The 20612-nt window shown below is 40.4% G+C and overlaps 1 protein-coding gene across 3 annotated transcripts in view; it reads right to left on the reverse strand.

The window, feature by feature from the left end:
- sepsecs (Sep (O-phosphoserine) tRNA:Sec (selenocysteine) tRNA synthase) overlaps nucleotides 1–18123 on the reverse strand; it is a 46361-nt gene extending 28238 nt beyond the window's left edge. For 2 of the 3 annotated variants that reach the window (XM_014207463.2, XM_014207465.2), the window contains exons 1-9: nucleotides 17850–18123; nucleotides 17497–17621; nucleotides 13428–13582; nucleotides 13181–13299; nucleotides 8852–9010; nucleotides 6051–6204; nucleotides 5702–5804; nucleotides 4224–4353; nucleotides 2703–2794 (exon numbers count right to left, since the gene is read on the reverse strand). In XM_014207463.2, the coding sequence (XP_014062938.1) occupies nucleotides 2703–2794; nucleotides 4224–4353; nucleotides 5702–5804; nucleotides 6051–6204; nucleotides 8852–9010; nucleotides 13181–13299; nucleotides 13428–13582; nucleotides 17497–17610 (1026 nt within the window). In that variant the 5' untranslated portion in view covers nucleotides 17611–17621; nucleotides 17850–18123. The remainder of the gene's footprint in view (nucleotides 1–2702; nucleotides 2795–4223; nucleotides 4354–5701; nucleotides 5805–6050; nucleotides 6205–8851; nucleotides 9011–13180; nucleotides 13300–13427; nucleotides 13583–17496; nucleotides 17622–17849) is intronic. The other variant, XM_014207464.2, reaches the window with a different exon arrangement.
- Nucleotides 18124–20612: the final 2489 nt, after the last annotated feature.

Consider the following 20612-nt stretch of genomic DNA (forward strand, 5'->3'; position numbering starts at 1 on the left):
TTCTCTGATGGGACCAGCTACAACGTAGTGTTCTATCCCGTGACACTATGCAGACTAATTGGCTAATGCTTAAAGTTAACCTTAATCTTTTTCTAATGTTGGCAAGTATGGCCCCAAAGAAATTAACAAAGGCAAACCAAAAGGATTCAGCACTGGTCGGCCAGATGTTTTTTTGGATGTCTTTTCACACCGAATGCTAACCAAGATTGTTGAATCAACAAAGTCAGCCAACCACTGGGAATGGTACGGAACACAAACCCTGGGACTGTGGGCGATGGTCTGTTTTTGACCAATCATTAGTCCTGTGTGTCCCCTACTTTACAGTGCTTACTTCCTTAGCTAAAGGTATACCAGCTCTTAATGAGAGAGAGTCCTTTTATGACAAATTATTCAAAGCTGTTGACTCGCAAGGGTATGTTATGAAATCAGTAAGCTGCAGATGGTATTAACGGGCGCGTTCAACATTGCAGCCGTCTTTGAAGGAGAGTCAAGACTGACTGATCTACAAAACATCTTGCATCGTAACTACTCATTATTATTTGTAGATCAGTCAGTCAGAATTTATCCATGATACGGCTTTGATTCATTCTAACATGGCCATAATCTGGTTCAGACATAAAAAAAATGTATTATCAGAATCAACTGAAATCAATCAACTCTGGCAGTGCCGGGTCATATGGTGGCAAGAGGTATCTCCTGGGAGGATTTCAGCAAACATTAAGCTGATAGCATTTTGGTCATTGTATGGAATACCATAGGAATCAACCTTTTATGGTGACACAGAAGAACCACGTTTGAAGTAACCAAATACTGTCTGGGAAGACCAGCGCACCATTTCCAGTGCAAAATACAAGAGCTAAACTCAGCAAAAAAGAAACGTCCTCTCACTGTCAACTGCATTTATTTTCAGCAAACGTAACATGAGTAAATATTTGTATGAACATAACAAGATTCAACAACTGAGACAAACTGAACAAGTTCCACAGACATGTGACTGACAGAAATTGAATAATGTGTCCCTGAACAAAGGGGGGGGGGGTCAAAATCAAAAGTAACAGTCAGTATCTGGTGTGGCCACCAGCTGCATTAAATACTGCAGTGCATCTCCTCCTCATGGACTGCACCAGATTTGCCAGTTCTTGCTGTGAGATGTTACCCCACTCTTCCACCAAGGCACCTGCAAGTTCTCGGACATTTCTGGGGGGGGAATGGCCCTAGCCCTCACCCTCTGATCCAACAGGTCCCAAACGTGCTCAATGGATTGAGATCCGGGCTCTTCGCTAGCCATGGCAGAACACTGACATTCCTGTCTTGCAAGAAATCACACACAGAACAAGCAATATGGCATTGTCATGCTGGGGGGGGGGGGGTCATGTCAGGATGAGCCTGCAGGAAGGGTACCACATGAGGGAGGAGGATGTCTTCCCTGTAACACACAGCATTGAGATTGCCTGCAATGACAACAAGCTCAGTCCAATGATGCTGTGACACACCGCCCCAGACTATGAAGGACCCTCCACCTCCAAATCGATCCCGCTCCAGAGTACAGGCCTCGGTGTAACACTCATTCCTTTGACGATAAATGTAAATCCGACCATCACTCCTGGTGAGACAAAACCACGACACGTCAGTGAAGAGCACTTTTTGCCAGTCCTGTCTGGTCCAGCGACGGAGGGTTTGTGCCCATAGGCGACGTTGTTGCCAGTGATGTCTGGTGAGGACTTGCCTTACAACAGGCCTACAAGCCCTCAGTCCAGCCTCTCTCAGCCTATTGCGGACAGTCTGAGCACTGATGGAGGGATTGTGTGTTCCTGGTGTAACTTGGGTAGTTGTTGTTGCCATCCTGTACCTGTCCTGCAGGTGTGATGCAGTTGCAGTTGTTACACATGGTCTGCCACTGCGAGGACGATCAGCTGTCCATCCTGTCTCTCTGTAGCGCTGTCTTAGGCGTTTCACAGTACAGACATTGCAATTTATTGCCCTGGCCACATAAGCAGTCCTCATGCCTCTTTGTAGCATGCCTAAGGCACGTTCACGCAGATGAACGTGTGTCTTCTGGTTTTTTTTCAGAGTCAATAGAAAGGCCTCTTTAGTGTCCTAAGTTTTCATAACTGTGACCTTAATTGCCTACCGTCTGGAAGCTGTTAGTGTCTTAACGACCGTTCCACAGGTGCATGTTCATTAATTGTTTATGATTCATTGAACAAGCATGGGAAACAGTGTTTAAACCCTTTACAATGAAGATCTGTGAAGTTACTTGGATTTTTACGAATTATCTTTGAAAGACATGTTCCTGAAAAAGGGACGTTTTTTTTTGCTGAGTTTATTTTTATCCCTTTTGCAAGTCTGATTTTCAGCATATATTGCCTAGGAGTGTCTGGGAATGGTGTAGTGCATAACGTGTTTTAGTATACTGTATTGTTAGCTCTATTTTAGTAAATGGAGCCAACAGGGGCTATATTTTGGAAACTCCTCACCTTCACTTGAATGGATCTCTTTGCTGTCGCCCTCCCCCTCTACTTAAATTTAATTTTTTTCTCTGGAGTTTACATGTAGAGAACACAGTGCTGACAATCGGCCAAAAAACGGATAACGGCCGACTTACACCCTTGTTGTACTAAGATGTTTCACTAAATTAAAATACATGCTAATCAGTTTCACTTTATTTCCTAAACTGAATGAATATTGAATTGGGCCCCAACCTTCTGCTCTGCCAGGAGTTTCCTGTAGCCGCTGGCTCCCAGGGTGAGCAGGGTGATGAGCACATCTAGGGAGGGTGAGGCTGATGCGCGACCTGGAAACGGAGGGAAGTCAGTGTCATACTAAAGGGGACAGACAAACAATTTCAAATCTGAACCCTTCCTAGGATTGTATCGATTTCGGTATCAATATCAATTCCTCAACGATTTGGTTCCTTAATGGTTCCAATTCATACAATAATTTAAATATAAGCTCATTATTATGGCTTTGAATGCTTAAAATCTAACTCCAATTCAGGGAGAACTTTATTATAGCTAAATGGAAGGAATGTGCTCAACTCTATATTCTTGCATAAACAGAAAAAGGGTGCTTGAAGTCAACAGTCGATCACAAAGAAAAAAAAGAGGATAAGCACTCACTTGATATAGTTGGAAATGGAAGTCTGTTTATTCTATTCTCATCTTTTAGGCAACATATCCTACTACAACACATACTAGCCACATGCAGGTCTTTATTATAGCCTCGCACAAGCATACCTGATTTCATGACATGTTGATTATTTTAAACTGGTGAGTTACTTCTGGGCTGGAATACAATACTGCACAACAAGTAGCTCCCCAGGATTGGAGTTGGATCGAGACCGTGAGCTCCCAAAATTAATTAACTTTCAATATTCCAGAGGGGAAACAGAATTTGTCACCAACATCAGAGACAGTATAAAATACTGCTGGCAGAACAATTGCTGGCAGAACAATTACCGTAATTTCCGGACTATTGAGCGCACCTGAATATAAGCCGCACCCACTGAATTTAAAAAATATATATTATTTTGAACATAAATAAGCCGCACACCTCGGCCGTCTGCTCTCTGTGTGTTGACCCAGTCTTTGAGCTCATTTTCTAGTTCGGGCCATCTGCTTTTCTTCCCTCTGAAAGCTTTAGTTGTCTTTTTACACTGAGTCAATTCCTCACGCTGCTGTTTTCAACGTCTTATCATCGACTCATTAAGACCAAGCTCCCGTGCAGCAGCTCTATTTCCTTTTCCAACAGCCAGATCAAATCGCCTTCAACTTGAAAGCTGCATCATATGCATTTCTCCGCGTCTTTGCCATGATGAGGGTGACAAAATGATCAGAATGATGGGAAGTTTGAGAGCGCTCGATTTAATCTAAACAGTAAACAAAAAAGTTGTTTGACCTTAACCCGTTCGGCAATTTCATTGGTCTAATGAAAGCTTCATGCCGCCAAAAAACTGAGCACGTCACAGAATGTGTTTTTTTTGAATAAAAAATAAATTGAAAGCGGGAAAAATCCATATATTAGCCGCATCATTGTTTAAGCCGCGAGGTTCAAAGCGTGGGAAAAAAGTTGCTGCTTATAGTCCGGATATTACGGTACACTACATGAGCCTCACATGATAACAATAAACTAGTAACAAATCCAGATAATGGCAACTTTACACAAAAAGGTTGCAGCCCTGGTTCAAACACATATGGCCCTTAGGAATTTTAAACAGCACTAACCTGGATACATTCTGCTGATCTCCTGAATGAAAGACTCATTGAAACCAGCAATTATGGCACCACCTACTGGAACCATGAAGTTTTTGTCCAGGCTTTGTACAAAGGCATCGATTCTTCCAACACGAGCCCCCTAATGAGATTATAGAAATAACCAAACTTTGCTATGTATAAAAATAATATACAGTGCATTTGGAAAGTATTCAGACCCCATCCTTTTTTCCATTACAGCCTTATTCTAAAATGTATTTCATAATTTGATTCCCTCAGTTATCTACACACAATACCCCATCATGACAAAGCAAAAACAGTTTTTTTTTTAATTTATGCAAATGTATTAAAAATAAAAAACTGAAAAACCTAATTTACATAAGTATTCAGAGTCATTTGTCATGAGACTCGAAATTGAGATCAGGTGCATCCCGTTTCCATTGATCATCCTTGAGATGTTCTACAACTTGGAGTCCACCTGTGGTAAATTCAATTGATTGGACATGATTTGGAAAGGCACACACCTGTCTATATAAGGTCCCACAGTTGACAGTTAATGTCAGAGCAAAAACCAAGCCATGAGGTCAAAGGAATTGTCTGTTGAGCTCCGAGACAGGATTGTGTGGAGGCACAGATCTGGGGAAGGGTACCAAAGAATTTCTGTAGCATTGAAGGTCCCTAAGCACACAGTCAAGACAATGCAGCAGTGGCTTCGGGACAAGTCTCTGATGCTCTAGATATTCAACTAGTCTAAAGGAAAGTTTTATTGCTTCTTTAAATCAGAACAAGTTTCCAGCTGTGCTAACATAATTGCAAAAGAGTTCTAATAATCAATTAGCCTTTTAAAATGATAAACTTGGATTAGCTAACACAACGTGCCATTGGAACACAGGAGTGACGGTTGCTGATAATGGGCCTCTATATGCCTATGTAGATATTCCGTAAAAAAATCTGCCATTTCCAGCTACAATAGTCATTTACAACATTAATGTCTATGCTGTATTGCAGATCAATTTGGTATTATTTTAAATGGACAAAATGTTTTACTTTTCTTTCAAAAACAAGGACATTTCTAAGTGACCCCAAACTTTTGTGGCAGGGTGGCAGGTAGCCTAGTGGTTAGAACATTGGGCCAGTAACCGAAAGGTTGCTAGATTGAAACCCCGAGCTGACAAGGTAAAAATCTGTCGTTCTGCCCCGAACAAGGCAGTTAACCCACTGTTCCTAGGCCGTCATTGTAAATAAGAATTTGTTCCTAAGTGACTTGCCTAGTTAAATACAGGTTACATTTTTTAAAAACGGCAGTGTATGTAAATGTGATATCAGTTTTTTATTCTCCATAAATGTGACAAAAAAATCTTTAAAAAATGTTACATTTGCAAAAAATGTCCATTTGGGGTGGGACTGATGAGACTGATGAGGGAAAAAAACGATTTAATCAATTTTAGAATAAGGCTGTAATGTAACAAATTTTGAGTATGAGTTGGTACCTGCTGAATAAGGTGCATACACTTGGATGACTGCACTCCATAAGCATTGTTGACAACATGAGGGATATCATATTTGGCAGACATAGTGGCTAGCTCCTCCAATCTGCAAGTACAGAGAAAAGTCATCAAATAATGCCCTCATACTCTTGACTTAACATACACTGCAGTAATGTAGATGTATGTTTGTCAATAATGTCATGAATTAGATATAATAAACAACATGCAGATTACACAAATAACATTTGTTTCCAGTCATACCATTTATTATAGCACATGATAATTGGACATGCACATCTACCTTTCACAGCTCTACTGAACCATGATTGGATGGCTTGAGGACAAGGCATACCTGTCGGGGACACGTGGGGCAAAGCAAGAAGTAGTGGAGTGGACGCAAAGGATGTTCTCTGCTCCCAGCTCTTGCACCTTACGTTCCACAGCTTCCATATCTGTTCTCAGCTCATCACCCTCCAAAATGTTCTCAACCACCACTGGTTCAAACCCTGTCCATGGTTACAAGGAGCAAGAGAGTTGTCAATGTTGGGGTTGGACAAGAGTTGCCTCATGGTGAACTACACTGGGGCAGCGCAAAAACAGTAGGTTTTTAGCTGCCACAGTGGATGCATAAATTGAGCAAGAGAGCAAGATACTTGATTAAGCAATCACAGGCGTGAGCTGTGAGTAGGGTTGCAAAGGGTCGGAAACTTTCCGGAAATTTTCCATGGGAAGTTAAGCCTGGGAATTTTGCTTAAATTCATCAAAAAAGTTTGCTTATAATAGTGAACCGTTTTTTGTGGGATATACATAAGGCAATTCTAAGTCATGCGGCATATTTTGGTTAAACTATCACCAAGTCAATGGAATTGCAACCCTCTGCATGCAGTGCATTCTTCCATCACATGTGCACTCTTCCATCACATGTACAGCTGATTCTCAAGATCTTGCACACTAATGAGCTCACACTACTACACTGTCTGAGCCAAGGACTACATACTTTCTCGTAAGTTTTGATTACAATACTGGGTGGGGTGAATATATTGTATATGACATATGTTTTTTTGTTAACTAGTAAATAGTAGCCTACAGTAAAGTGTGTTTAAATCATTTCTAACTTGTTAACAATTTCTGCTAGTTAGTTTTTGCTACCATGTGGGTTTTAGCTTGCTTGAGCCTACTAACTGAGTGTTCATTCACCTGTTTCCATACATGTTTAATTTTAAAACATTTATCAAACAAAGGAAATGTTTAATCTAACTGCTTAACTGTTAATCTGTACATGGAATTGTATTTGTTCTTTTTTTACTCATTTTTTCCTAATCTTTACACGAAAATGTCACAGGCACTATCTGATGTGTGGAGACATTTCACTGCAGCTAATGTAGAAGGAAAAGCTGTGTACATTTGCAAATACTGTGCCAAATCATATGTGAAGAATGCAACAAAGATGCAGAATCATCTGGCCAAGTACATAAAGTTCCCTCAGCGTTCACAACAAGCAACCTCGGACAAAAGTCCCTCTACTTCTATTCGAGGTGAAAATGATGAATCAGACACCTTATCAATAGCAACAGCTCATGGTCCTCCTGGAATCATGTGTTTTTTTGACTCAATGGAAGAACAGTCAGAGAAATGCTGATGAATGTCTTGCTCGGGCTGTGTATGCAACTGGTGCTCTGATGCTCACAGGCAATGTGTATTGGGTTTCCCCCTCTGAATATTCCCCAAAATGTGCAACCCTAGCCATGAGACTTATTCTTGAAAATAGAAACCAAGAGTAATTTTGTGCTGAGCAGGGCGAGCCTCTCATTGACCCATGCTGCTCATGCCCAGGTTTCATTGTAATTAATGGGAGCATGTCACACTCTGCAAAAGTTAGACCCTATGCGTCGAGTATAGCATGCATGTTAACCCTTTCACACGTACAATCACACAGGGTGTGATCGTTCTACAGTGGTCCCTGAAGCGTACGATCACACCCCGTGTGATTAGAACACTCATTTAGAACGGCCAGTTTCGAATGACGCAACAATCAACATTTGAGCTGGCCACACTTTTTTCAGAAACTATTTACACAAACACAGTCCTTACAAAGTTATCTCCAGAATGTGAGCAGTTTATTTTTGGATGCAATGTTCAGATATTCACAGAAGTATCTATAGCATAACACAATCATCCTAACCGGAAAAATGTAGGCTACATTTGTCCTGTCCTAGCGCTGAGGAAAGATTGACGCAACACAAGCGGTCATATTTTCTAACTCTCGGCTGACATAAACTACACTATGAATTAGCTAATAGCAATTAATCACATCACGGGTGAGCTCACCGTTGATCAAAATAATTGAGTTAAACACTTTCTAGAAATCGAAAGTAATCCGACGATTAGTTTCAGCGCGCAGCCATGCTATTTTACCTCACAGAAACCAAAGATAATAAGAGAAGACAAGATGAGTTGTTGAAGGGGTGTGGTCTACCATCATTCACATCCCACATTCACTTCCTGAAGTTCTCAAAAAATGAGTGAACCCTTACTCACCTATTTTGTTATAGCATCTTTGGTCCGACAGACGATCAAGTGAAACCCAGAATGCATTGTATGTCAACAAACATGGCTCCATACACAAAGCTGGAATTAGCTTAGCTCATCATAATCAGTACAACCTTCAAAACATTATTTTACACACATACTATGCGCCCTTTACAATTTATGCAAAAATCGGAACACATGATTTATCACGGGTAATTGAAAAACGTAAATAAAATAGTAAATATATCAATAATACCACACAAAACATTTTCTGATAGTGATTTATTGATACAAATTGCGCGTTTAGGCAGTCAATCACGGTAACCTCTCACTCCCACTCTGAGCCATTCAGTGTTGTTGTTTATGTAACAATCATATCCTGGAATGGAGAGAACGTTCGAACATCACGTGCATAAAAAAACTCACGCTGGGGCGACCGTTAGAGATATTTGGAACTCACGCGTGAAAGGGTTAAGCAGCTCTTAATTTTTTCAAACCCAACTGAACTGATAGGTAAATCTATTGCAAGAATAACAAATCAGAGCATGAATGTAGAGTACAATAAACTGTTGATGGATCATTTTAGGAACAGAACATACTTTTATGTTAATGTTAGTGCCTAACCTGCAGTGATCATGGCTTTGAAACAGGACTTCTGGTCAATGCGGGGCCAGATGATGTAGCGCCCCTTTGGTCTCTTGTGGCGAAGTGTTAGGAAGCACAGTGTCAGGCTCATCCCTGTTGCCATTGGAACTACGAAACAACTGGCCACACTTCGCACACCTGCAAACACACACAATTAAGTGATAATGCCCGAGAAGCCGGTGTTGAGGATATATTGGCATGGGTTTTGTTGGTCGGCAAACCGAGCCAATATATCCTCCAAACACTGGCTTTGAGGGCATTATTACTTTAATACAACAGGTCTCCAACATATTCAAACAATGATTGACATAACATTATTTTGATGAATTTATTGATACTATTTCATACTTCCACAAGATATAGTCCTGACACAAATCTAGGGTTGCTACCCATGCCGGCTGGTCGTTCGTTCTAATAGGTTACCAGAGACAAGACAGTTATTAAGCAACCCAGTCATCCGTTCTAAATTTTCCATTGCCATGATGGCTGACAATGTTCTTATGCCTTGCTTGCTAGCTAGCCAACTTTGGCTATGACAGTCACATCAAACAAAACAGCCAGAACAACAGCAAAGGTGCTGCATTCACGTTTAACCTGTTGGGGCTAGGGGGCAGTATTTGCACGGCCGGATAAAAAAAACGTACCCGATTTAATCTGGTTACTACTCCTGCCCAGTAACTAGAATATGCATATAATTAGTAGATTTGGATAGAAAACACTCTGAAGTTTCTAAAACTGTTTGAATGGTGTCTGTGAGTATAACAGAACTCATATGGCAGGCCAAAACCTGAGAAGATTCCATGCAGGAAGTGGAAATCTGATTTGTGGAATCACCTTCAACACTTTGCCTATGAAACACACCGTGAGTTAGGATTCATTTAGCACTTCCTAAGGCTTCCACTAGATGTCAACAGTCTTTACAAAGTGGTTTCAGTCTTCTCTGGTAAACACTGACCGAACGAGAGGCCTGGAAAGTTGGTCATAGGGGGAGGGCCATTACTACTATGACGCGGGCGACCGTGGGTACCCTTTTGTTCCGAAACGTTTAGTAAGACAATGCAATCGTCCGCCTTGAATATTATTGAAGCTCTGATTGAAAAAGGCCCTAAAGATGTTATACAACGTTTGACATGTTTGAACGAACGTAAATATATATTTTTTGCACATTCGTGACGACAAGTCCCGCGCGCCTCATACATTATGAGTAGCCTTTGGAACGCGCTAACAAGAAGGAGCTATTGGGACATAAATTATTAACTTTTTCGAACAAAACTACATTTGTTGTGGACCTGGGATTCCTGGAAGTGCCTTCTGATGAAGATAATCAAAGGTAAGGGAATATTTACAATAGTATATTTGATTTTAGATGGTTCCAAGATGGCGCTAACCTGTATCGCCTAGCCTATTTTTTCTGAGCATAGCACCTCGTTTATTGCAAAGTGTGATTTCCCTGTAAAGTTATTTTTAAATCTGGCAATGCGGTTGCATTTACGAGATGTTAATCTATAATTCTTTGAATGACAATATTAAATTTTAACAATGTTTTTGAATAGTAATTTTGTAAATTGTAGCGCTGTTTCACCGGAAGCATTTGAGGGAAAATATTTTCTGAACGTCACGCACCGATGTAAAATGCTGTTTTTATATATGAATATGAACTTTATCGAACAAAAAATGCATGTATTGTGTAACATGATGTCCTAGGAGTGTCATCTGATGAAGATTGTCAAAGGTTAGTGCTGCATTTAGCTGTGTTTTGGGTATTTGTGATGCATGCTAGTTGCTTTGAAAATGGCAGTGTGATTATATCTGGCAGGGTACTCTCCTAACATAATCTAATGTTTTGCTTTTGCTGTAAAGCCTTTTTGAAATCGGACAACGTGGTTCGATTCAGGAGAGGTGCATCTATAAAATGGTGTAAAATAGTCATATGTTTGAGAAATTGAAGTTATAGCATTTATGAGGTATTTGTATTTCGCGTGACGCGATTCCACTGGCTGTTGACTTGGGTGGGACGCAAACGTCCCAGGTTCCCAGACAGGTTAAGCGGTTTTCTATAGATTTTTTGGGGATACCTCCATAACAATGAGCTAATGCGAGATGTTGCCTGGCATAGAATATTTGCTCTCTTAGATCGAGGGAAAGATGAACGGAGAAAATTAAAGGGAGATCCTTGATTAAGTCCTGAGCACTCTGGAGCAGGTTATCAGAATGGGGTGAAGTTCACCTTCCAATAGGACAACGACCCTAAGCACACAGCCACAATAACGCATGAGTGGCTTCGGGACAAGTCCCTGAATGTCCTTCAGTGGCCCAGCCAGAGCCCGGACTTGAACACGATCTAACATCTCTGGAGACCTGAAAATAGCTGTGCAGTGACGCTCCCCATCCAACCTGACAGAGCTTGAGAGGATCTTTATGATTCTTTTTATTTAACTGAGAAGATATGCAGAGAATGGGGAAAAACTCCCCAAATACAGCTGTGCCAAGCTTGTAGCGTTATACCCATACCCAAGGGTCTGAATACTTATGTAAATATGATACAATTTATTATTTTTTGTCATTTTTTTGCAATCATTTCTAAAAACCTGTTTTGCGTTGTCATTATGGGTGGTATGGTGTCTAAATTGATGAGGGGGAAAAAAACAATATAATCTATTTTAGAATAAGCCTGTAATGTAACAAAATGTGGAAAAAGTCAAGGGGTCTGAACACTTTCCAAATGCAATGTAGGTGCAGATAAAATAAATTATTCTAAGGATATTTCAAATCGATACTGCCATTTTATTGCGATTTGATGTTCCAAACATATTGATCTGTATACGTCTGCTGCAGCAAGTCATGGAAATAAGTGCTGAAAACATGTTTGCTCACTACTTAAAAAGAAGATGGAGAACAAGCTATAGGACACTAAAGAGGCCTTTCTAATGACTCTGAAAAACACCAAAAGAAAGATGCCCCGGGTCCATGCTCATCTGCGTGAACGTGCCTTAGGCATGTTGCAAGGAGGCATGAGGACTGCAGATGTGGCCAGGGCAATAAATTGCAATGTCAGTACTGTGAGACGCCTAAGACAGCGCTACATGGAGACAGGACGGCCAGCTGATCGTCCTCGCAGGATCGGTACAGGATCGGTACATCCGAACATCACACCTGCAGGACAGGTACAGGATGGCAACAACAACTGTCCAAGTTACACCAGGAACGCACAATCCCTCCATCAGTGCTAAGACTGTCCGCAATAGGCTGAGAGAGGCTGGACTGAGGGCTTGTAGGCCTGTTGTAAGGCAGGTCCTCACCAGACATCACTGGAAACGTCGCCGCCTATGGGCACAAACCCACCATCGCTGGACCAGATAGGACTGGCAAAAAGTGCTCTTCACTGACGAGTCACGGTTTTGTCTCACCAGGGGTTATGGTCGGATTTGCGTTTATCGTCGAAGGAATGAGCGTTACACCGAGGCCTGTACTCTGGAGCGGGATCGATTTGGAGGTGGAGGGTCCGTCATAGTCTGGGGCAGTGTGTCACAGCATCATCGGACTGAGCTTGTTGTCATTGCAGGCAATCTCAACGCTGTGCGTTACAGGGAAGACATCCTCCTCCCTCAAGTGGTACCTTTACCGCAGGCTCATCCTGACATGACCCTCCAGCATGACAATGCCACCAGCCATACTGCTCGTTCTGTGCGTGATTTCTTGCAAGACAGAAATGTCAGTGTTCTGCCATGGCCAACAAAGAGCCCGGATCTCAATCCCATTGAGCACGTCTGGAACCTGTTGGATCGGAGGGTGAGGGCTAGGGCCATTCCCGACAGAAATGTCCGGGAGCTTGCAGGTGCCTTGGTGGAAGAGTGGGGTAACATCTCACAGCAAGAACTGGCAAATCTGGCGCAGTCAATGAGGAGGAAATGCACTGCAGTACTTAATGCAGCTGGTGGCCACACCAGATACTGACTGTTACTTTTTATTTTGACCCCACCTTTGTTCAGGGACACATTATTCCATTTCTGTTAGTCACGTCTGTGGAACTTGTTCAGTTTATGTCTCAGTTGCTGAATCTTGTTATGTTCATACAAATGTTTACACGTTAAGTTTGCTGAAAATAAAGTTGACAGTGAGAGGACGTTTATTTTTTTGCTGAGTTTATAATAATCATACTATTAAAAAATAAATAACAAACAAATAGATACTTGGGAGTGAAAGTATCGATATAATATTGTCCAAAATAATATTGTGATATGTTGGCTTACTATCGATTTTTCCCCACATCAATTTATCAGTAGGCTGAATGGAAACTTAGTTACATACCTGAAAGTTTTAAAATGTCCAGCACAACTGAATTAGTCAGCTTGTTCAGCAGACTGGAACCTGTAGCCTTGGGTTGAATTGCAGCAATGTCACCAGATCGTCCTATCCCATGGATTAACCTGTGTAAAGCAATAAACACAGATCTCATGATCATGACATGTATGACAAAACTGAAGGCTACTTGGAATTTAGCAAAGCTAAAGTAAATATGTCTATTTTGAAAATGCTACAAGTAACAGCTGATAACCTGTAATGTCGTCGGGCCACCAGACTAGAGGCCACTCTGCCCTCCCTCTCGCCAACACCACAATTTCCCAAGAAGTTGTTGCTGTCCATCACAGCCAGTTCATTCAGGAAGAGTTCTATTGTGCTCTCGCTCCATCCCTCCTCAGGACATTTGCCCTATAAGTTACAGGATACGCAAACAACGTACATGCTTCAGCCACAACACCTGAATTATGTAGGCTAAATAGAACTGTAAACAAATGTATGTGTTGTATCCATCTAAATTATGGTTGTTGTGCACTCCATCTCCATTCACATCATGGATGTAATCATTAGTCCAAACTGTTGCGTTTTGCAATAAAAATGAGTTTCTATTGGATAAATTTAGATAGAAACAAATGAGGGACCTGTTTGGTTCCATTACGTCTTGCAACGGAAATCGTTTAAGAACCAAACGGAAGTAAACAGAACGAAACGGGGAGGGACCTACCTGAATTTGTCCAATACTAGTAGTGCAATCGAACATTCAAGCTGCTGTACAGACTATGGATCTGTAGTCTAGAGGACCCAGTTAAAAAGTTTTTGAGAGCATTTCTAAACACTCTACATTTTTTGACAAATAGGTGTAATTGTTGCAATAGCTTGTGAGTGGACAACATATACCATCATCCTAAATTGACGTTAGATTTTTTTGTCAAGATTATTTTACATTGCGCTAATTTCCCTAATGTGGACAGTTTGTGTTACTACCTTACACAAGCTTGCATTTGTACCACATGAATTGAGTGGAATTACACATCCTTTTAACCTCAGATTGGTGATGTTAATATAAAAAGTTTATAGTCATCAAGATGATACTAAATCGATTGCTTTAAACAGATTCATATATTTGGTTTGGTACTGTTCATTTTATTATACGCGCCTGTCCATCTAACTCAAATGGCAAGTTCAAATCAGGTCCACAAACAAATACACATATGACAGTGAAGCTATTACTCAAATGAAAGCCAACCCCATGTCACTATGTAGAACTACCTGTAAGGTGATGATTCGTTGACATTATCCAGTCAAAAAAAAGTGTTTGGTTTCCTTTTTCGCATTGGCCTTCTACCATATACATTGGCACAAAGAGATTAGTACAGATTCTCATCAAGGGAATTGGATGCCCAGGTAAAAGAAACACACCTCAAGATTATAATGGAGCTGAATGGACAGCACGTTCTCCGCTGAGTTTATAAATCTGTAAAAAGAGCGGCACGGTAGCACTGTTTTATATAAATTGTTGTCAACAAAATTAGGTTGCTGTTACTCCCATCTCGATCGCAGAATGAAGACTTGACAGCATATACAAGAAAATGTTTTACCACACTTGCAATAATCCCCTCGTTTGGAGATTGGCATTTAGGCTGTGCCAATGAAAAAGGCAGCAGACAGACCTACAGTCAGTTTTAGCAGGGACTTTTTCTAGCATGACCTGATTTGAAAATCTTTTTGTAAACAAAAATTGCTTTGTAGTGATTCAGATGTTGATGATGTAAAGAATATTTGCTGGTCTGTGGTGTGTAATGAGGAGAACCCAGATGCTGCACTTTACGCATTAATGAAACTACTTATTCCAGTTACTAATAAGCACGCACCCATTAAGAAAATGACAAAACTGTTAAATCCCCTTGGATTGATAAGAAATTTAAAAATTGTATGGTTGAGGGATGAGGCAAAAGGTATGGCAATTAAGTCTCGGCAGCCCAACTGATTGGCAAACGTACTGCAAATTAAGAAATCATGTGACTAAACTAAATAAAATGAAACTACACTATGAAACAAAGATAAATTATATAAAGAATGATAGTAAAAAGCTTTGGGGCACCTTAAATAAAAATTAAAAAGCCAACTGGGCTCCTTCATTCATTGAATCAGATGGCTCATTCATCACAAAGCCCACTGATAACTCAAACTACTTTAATGACTTTTTCATTGGCAAGATAAGCAAACTTAGGGATGACATGCCAGCAACAAACGCTGACACTACACATCCAAGTATATCGGACCAAATTATGAAAGACAAGAATTGTACTTTTGAATTCCGTAAAGTCAGTGAAGAAGAGGAGAAAAAATGATTGTTGCCTATCAACAATGACAAGCCACCGGGGTCTGACAATCTAGATGGAAAATTACTGAGGATAATAGCAGACGATAACGCCACTCCTATTTGCCACATATTCAATTTAAGCCCATTAGAGAAAGTGTGCCCTCAGGCCTGGAGGGAAGCTAAAGTCATTCCGCTACCAAGAATAGTAAAGCCCCCTTTACTGGCTCAAATAGCCGACCAATCAGCCTGTTATCAACCGTTGGTAAACTTCTGGAAAAAATGGTGTTTGACCAGATACAACGCTATACAGAATTTCAGCATACTTATAGGGAAGGAAACTCAACAAGCACATCACGTACACAAATGACTGATGATTGGCTGACAGAAATTGATAAAATGATTGTGGGGGATGTCTTGTTAGACTTCAGTGCAGCTTTTGACATTATCGATCATAGTCTGCTGCTGGAAAAACTTGTGTGTTATGGCTTTACACCCCCTGCTATAATGTGGATAAAGAGTTATTGTCTAACAGAACACAGAGGGTGTTCTTTAATGGAAACCTCAAATATAATCCAGTTAGAATCAGGAACTCCCTACGGTAGCTGTTTAGGCCCCTTGCTTTTTTTCGATTTTTACTAACGACATGCCACTAACTTTGAGTAAAGCCAGAGTGTCTATGTATACGGATGACTCAACACTATACACGTCAACTACTACAGCAACTGAAATGACTGCAACACTCAACAAAGAGCTGCAGTTAGTTTCAGAGTGGGTGGCAAGGAATAAGTTAAAACTAAAAGTATTGTATTTGGAACAAAACATGAACTAAACCCTAAACCTCAAGTGATACTTGTAATAAATCTTGTGTAAATTGAGCAAGTTGAGATGACTAAACTGCTTGGAGTAACACTAGATTGTAAACTGTCATGGCCAAAACATATTGATGCAGTAGTAGCTAAGATGTGGAGAAGTCTGTCTATAATAAAGCGATGCTCTGCCTTAACAGCACTATCAACAAGGTAGGTCCTACAGGCCCTAGTTTTGTCACACCTTGACTACTGTTCAGTCAGCTTGAGGTAGTCACATCATACACGTACTTGGGAGTATTGCCGGACGGTACACTGTCCTTCTCTCAGCACATATCAAAGCTGCAGGCTAAAGTTAAATCTAGACTTGGTTTCCTCCATCGTAATTGCTCCTCTTTCACCCCAGCTGCCAAACTAACCATGATTCGGATTACCATCACCTGCTCTTCACAGTCCCCAAATCCAGAACAGACTATGGGAGGCACACAGTACTACATAGAGCCATGACTACATGGAACTCTATTCCACATCAAGTAACTGACGCAAGCAGTAAAATTAGTAAAACAAGATTAAAAAAAAGAAAACACCTTATGGAACTGCGGGGACTGTGGAGCAACACAAACATTGGCACAGACCCATGCACACACACAATGATAACATACGCTCTATACATACACATGGATTTAGTACTGTAGATATGTGGTAGTGGTGGAGTAGGGACCTGAGGGCACACAGTGTGTTGTGAAATCTGTGAAGGTATTGTTATGTTTTTTAAATTGTATAAACTGCCTTAATTTTGCTGGACCACAGGAAGAGTATGGGGATCCATAAAAAATACAAATAGAAACACCAATCTGAGGTAAAAAGGATGTGTAATTCCCCCCAATTCGATGTGGTCATAACGTCAGTTTGTGTAATTTAGTGTCCACATCATGGAAAGTAGAGTAATATACATTAATTAGATATGGTAAAATAATTCAATATCTTAATTTAGGATGATAGTAAATTAAGCAAATTCACACATTTGTTCAATAATCACATAGGTCTTAGTATTAACCATTTAAATAGTTTTTAAATGCTCTTAAACAGAATTTAACCAGGCGCTCTAGACTAGATTGTCAATAGGGTCTGTGTAGCAGGCTGAACGTTTGACGTCCCTATTCAGAGAATTCTAAGGTCTGTAAATCGGATAATACCTGTTCCAAAAGCAGTCGAATCAGTTGCTCATGACTGCGACGTGCCTGGGACCCCTGGCGAATGTATGATGGCGACACAATCTTCTCACTTATGGAAAAGTTTTCACTATTCATCTCAACAATTGCTGTCAAATAGATGTGTAGATTAACATATGCAATTCGTCAGTATAAACTTGTGCTTTAGCGAACGTGTTCCTCACGAAACTCAAATACAACCTGCTTCTAACGCTATGCAACGACTAGCTTCGTCGCGCAACTAGTCATTTAAATGACCATTTACATTAACAATTTAGACTTTACTTTTATGTTACAGATGGCTATCTGTAAATCAAACGTGTTAATATAAATGGTACCTTAAATGGCTAGTTGCGGGACGAAGTTATTCGACGACTAATCCAGAATCTGGGTGTGGTGTGTAGGCTAGAACGAGTGGTTTGTTCAGTTCAAACGCCGAATCCAAGTGACGCTCAGCACCGTTTCTGAAAATCTTGATTTGGCTACTGGTTATTGTAGCGTTTATCTTTTTAATCTGCTTTACCTTTCTTTCTATTTTCACTGTCACTAACTAGTCGCTAGGGATCTCCTTCTCTGTCAGCGACACTAAAAAAAAAAGTACTTCCGGTTCACAGAATTTCGGAAACGTCCTAAATAAAGTCCCACGTAATAGTAGAAAACATTTATTGTCGAAACATTAACAATGATTCATATTTGTTCATATTTAAGTGACATTTACCTTACATGTGATATTTAAAACATGTTCCAATGTCAAATAAATGGCCACAATGCGAATCACTGTATATGGAATACATTGGCTTATAGAGCAAAAAATATTATTGGAGCTGCAGTAAAAGTATTGTTATGAATACTTAGTTGGGTCTGTGGAATGTATAAATGGTGTTATGTCATGGCGGACTGAGGTCTAAATACCCAGAAACACTTTCTTCTCCATCCACTTCATTCATGCAATACACTTGGACCTCCTGGATGGCGCAGTGGTCTAAGGCACTGCATCGCAGTGCTAGCTGTGCCACTAGAAATACTGGATTCGAGTTCAGGCTCTGTCGCAGCTGGTGGCGACCCATGGGATGGTACACAATTGGCGCAGCATTGTCCAGGTTAGGGGAGGGTTTGGCCAGCAGGGATGTTCTTGTCCCATTGCGCACTAGCTGACACGGTCTCTGACACATTGGTGCTTCTGTGTTTAGTGGGCATTGTATCAAGAAGCAGTGCAGCTTGGTTGGGTTGTATTTCGGAGGACGCACGGCTCTCGACCTTTGCACTCTCCCGATTCCGTACGGGAGTTGCAGCGATGAGACAATACAATACACTGTAGGCCTATAAATTTCATATTGGCTTATGTAAAAAAAACGCATTTATTTACAATTTAAACATAATGAATGTCACCAATTTTGTAAAATGTGTCAGTTAAAGTTCATGGTCAAACACACACTAGGATACATTCATTCATTTCAATTAAATATTTCATAAAATTTGTCAGTAAAAAATTCATGGTCTGACGTTGTCATTTCAATCTCCCATCAAATAAATCCATTAAATTATGGATGGGCACTGATTTGGAAAATGTATGTGTAACTCTGTGTTGTTGTATGTGTCGAATTGCTATGCTTTATCTTGGCCAGGTCGCAGTTGCAAATGAGAACTTGTTCTCAACTAGGCTACCTGGTTAAATAAAGGTGAAATAAAATAAATAAAAATATCAGTAGCATTTTTTGAATCGATATTGATATTTAAATATAATTTCATTATTAAGCATATAGCTTAATTTCATCAGTCTGCTGTATTGGTCAAGCTTAAAACCTTAACTTCTTTCAACTAAGTAATTTCCTCTCCGATAACGCATGTAAAACATTGTCTCGCATGCCATTGTGAAAAAAAACTACTTTAGAGAACAAGCACACATAAACACTACAACTGCTACTGTTTTCTAAAAGGTCGAAGCAGAGGATTCAACTTTTCTGGACCCCGCTTCTCGGGGGTGCAAATAGGCCTACCAATGAGAACTTTTTTAAATATCTACCACTTTTTTTCTGAGTGGGTGGAGTAGAAAGTGTTGCTGGGCATATTAACCTCAGTCCCCCATGAAATTACACTATATAGATTCTGCCTATCCTACTGAGTACTCCCTACCCCACTTGTACATTGGCACAAATAATAGTTTTTTCTCCATAAGCCAATATGTTACAGTAATTTGTATTGTGTCCATTGTAATGAGCGAAGTAAAAGGCCAGCAACACTCCGCATTATTCAGAGCCCCTGTGAAATGACACCATAATATAGATTCCACAGATCCTACAGAGTACTCCCCACCCCACTTTTACATTGGCACAAATAATTGTTTTTCCTATAGTGTCCAGGCACCCCATTTTAAGCTGTTTGACCACAGTAAAAGGCCAGCAACACTTTGTATTATTCATAGCCCCATGAAATGACCCCATATACTGAGTATTCCCAACCCAACTTTTACATCAACACATAATAGTTTTTTCTCTATAAGCCAATATGTAATTTATTACACTGTATTGGATTGGGACAAATGGAATGGGTGGACCATAGTCCCTCAAGAAATAACACCATATATCAATAGGGTCTGTAGAATATTATGTTCTTGACATGCATTACCTTAAGCTCCAACAATTTCTCAATGTGCTCCACCTTATATAAAGTAGTAACTCTCTTTAGTTTCGATTTTCCACTGATGTAGTTACGTAAATCTGGTAACATTATGTACTATGCAAAGCTGCAAAAAGTATTGATTCCGTATCATACGCATACCGTTCGACCGCATACTTTTATTTTGAAGGCAACATCGGAAAACCCGAAAAGTCTTAATGTTGCTGCCGTGATGTTAATATTGCTGCGGTAATGCTAATTTCTTCTCTCACATTTTTAATACTTCTTAGGCATTTTCTTCTGAGTTTATCAGCAGGTGGGGACTGGGAGCCCAGAAATACAAAATAGCGCTCCTGGCAGCATAAAGTTATACTACAGGGTACAAACCAGTAATAAGGCCACACCAAGCGTTTGTACAGTGGTTCCTCCTTTAAAAGTTGCGAGTTTACACCGCGGGACTCAAAGGTACCCAGCGTCACGGCTTC

This window comes from Salmo salar, chromosome ssa07 (assembly GCF_905237065.1).
Source record: "Salmo salar chromosome ssa07, Ssal_v3.1, whole genome shotgun sequence".
Classification (NCBI taxonomy): domain Eukaryota; kingdom Metazoa; phylum Chordata; class Actinopteri; order Salmoniformes; family Salmonidae; genus Salmo; species Salmo salar.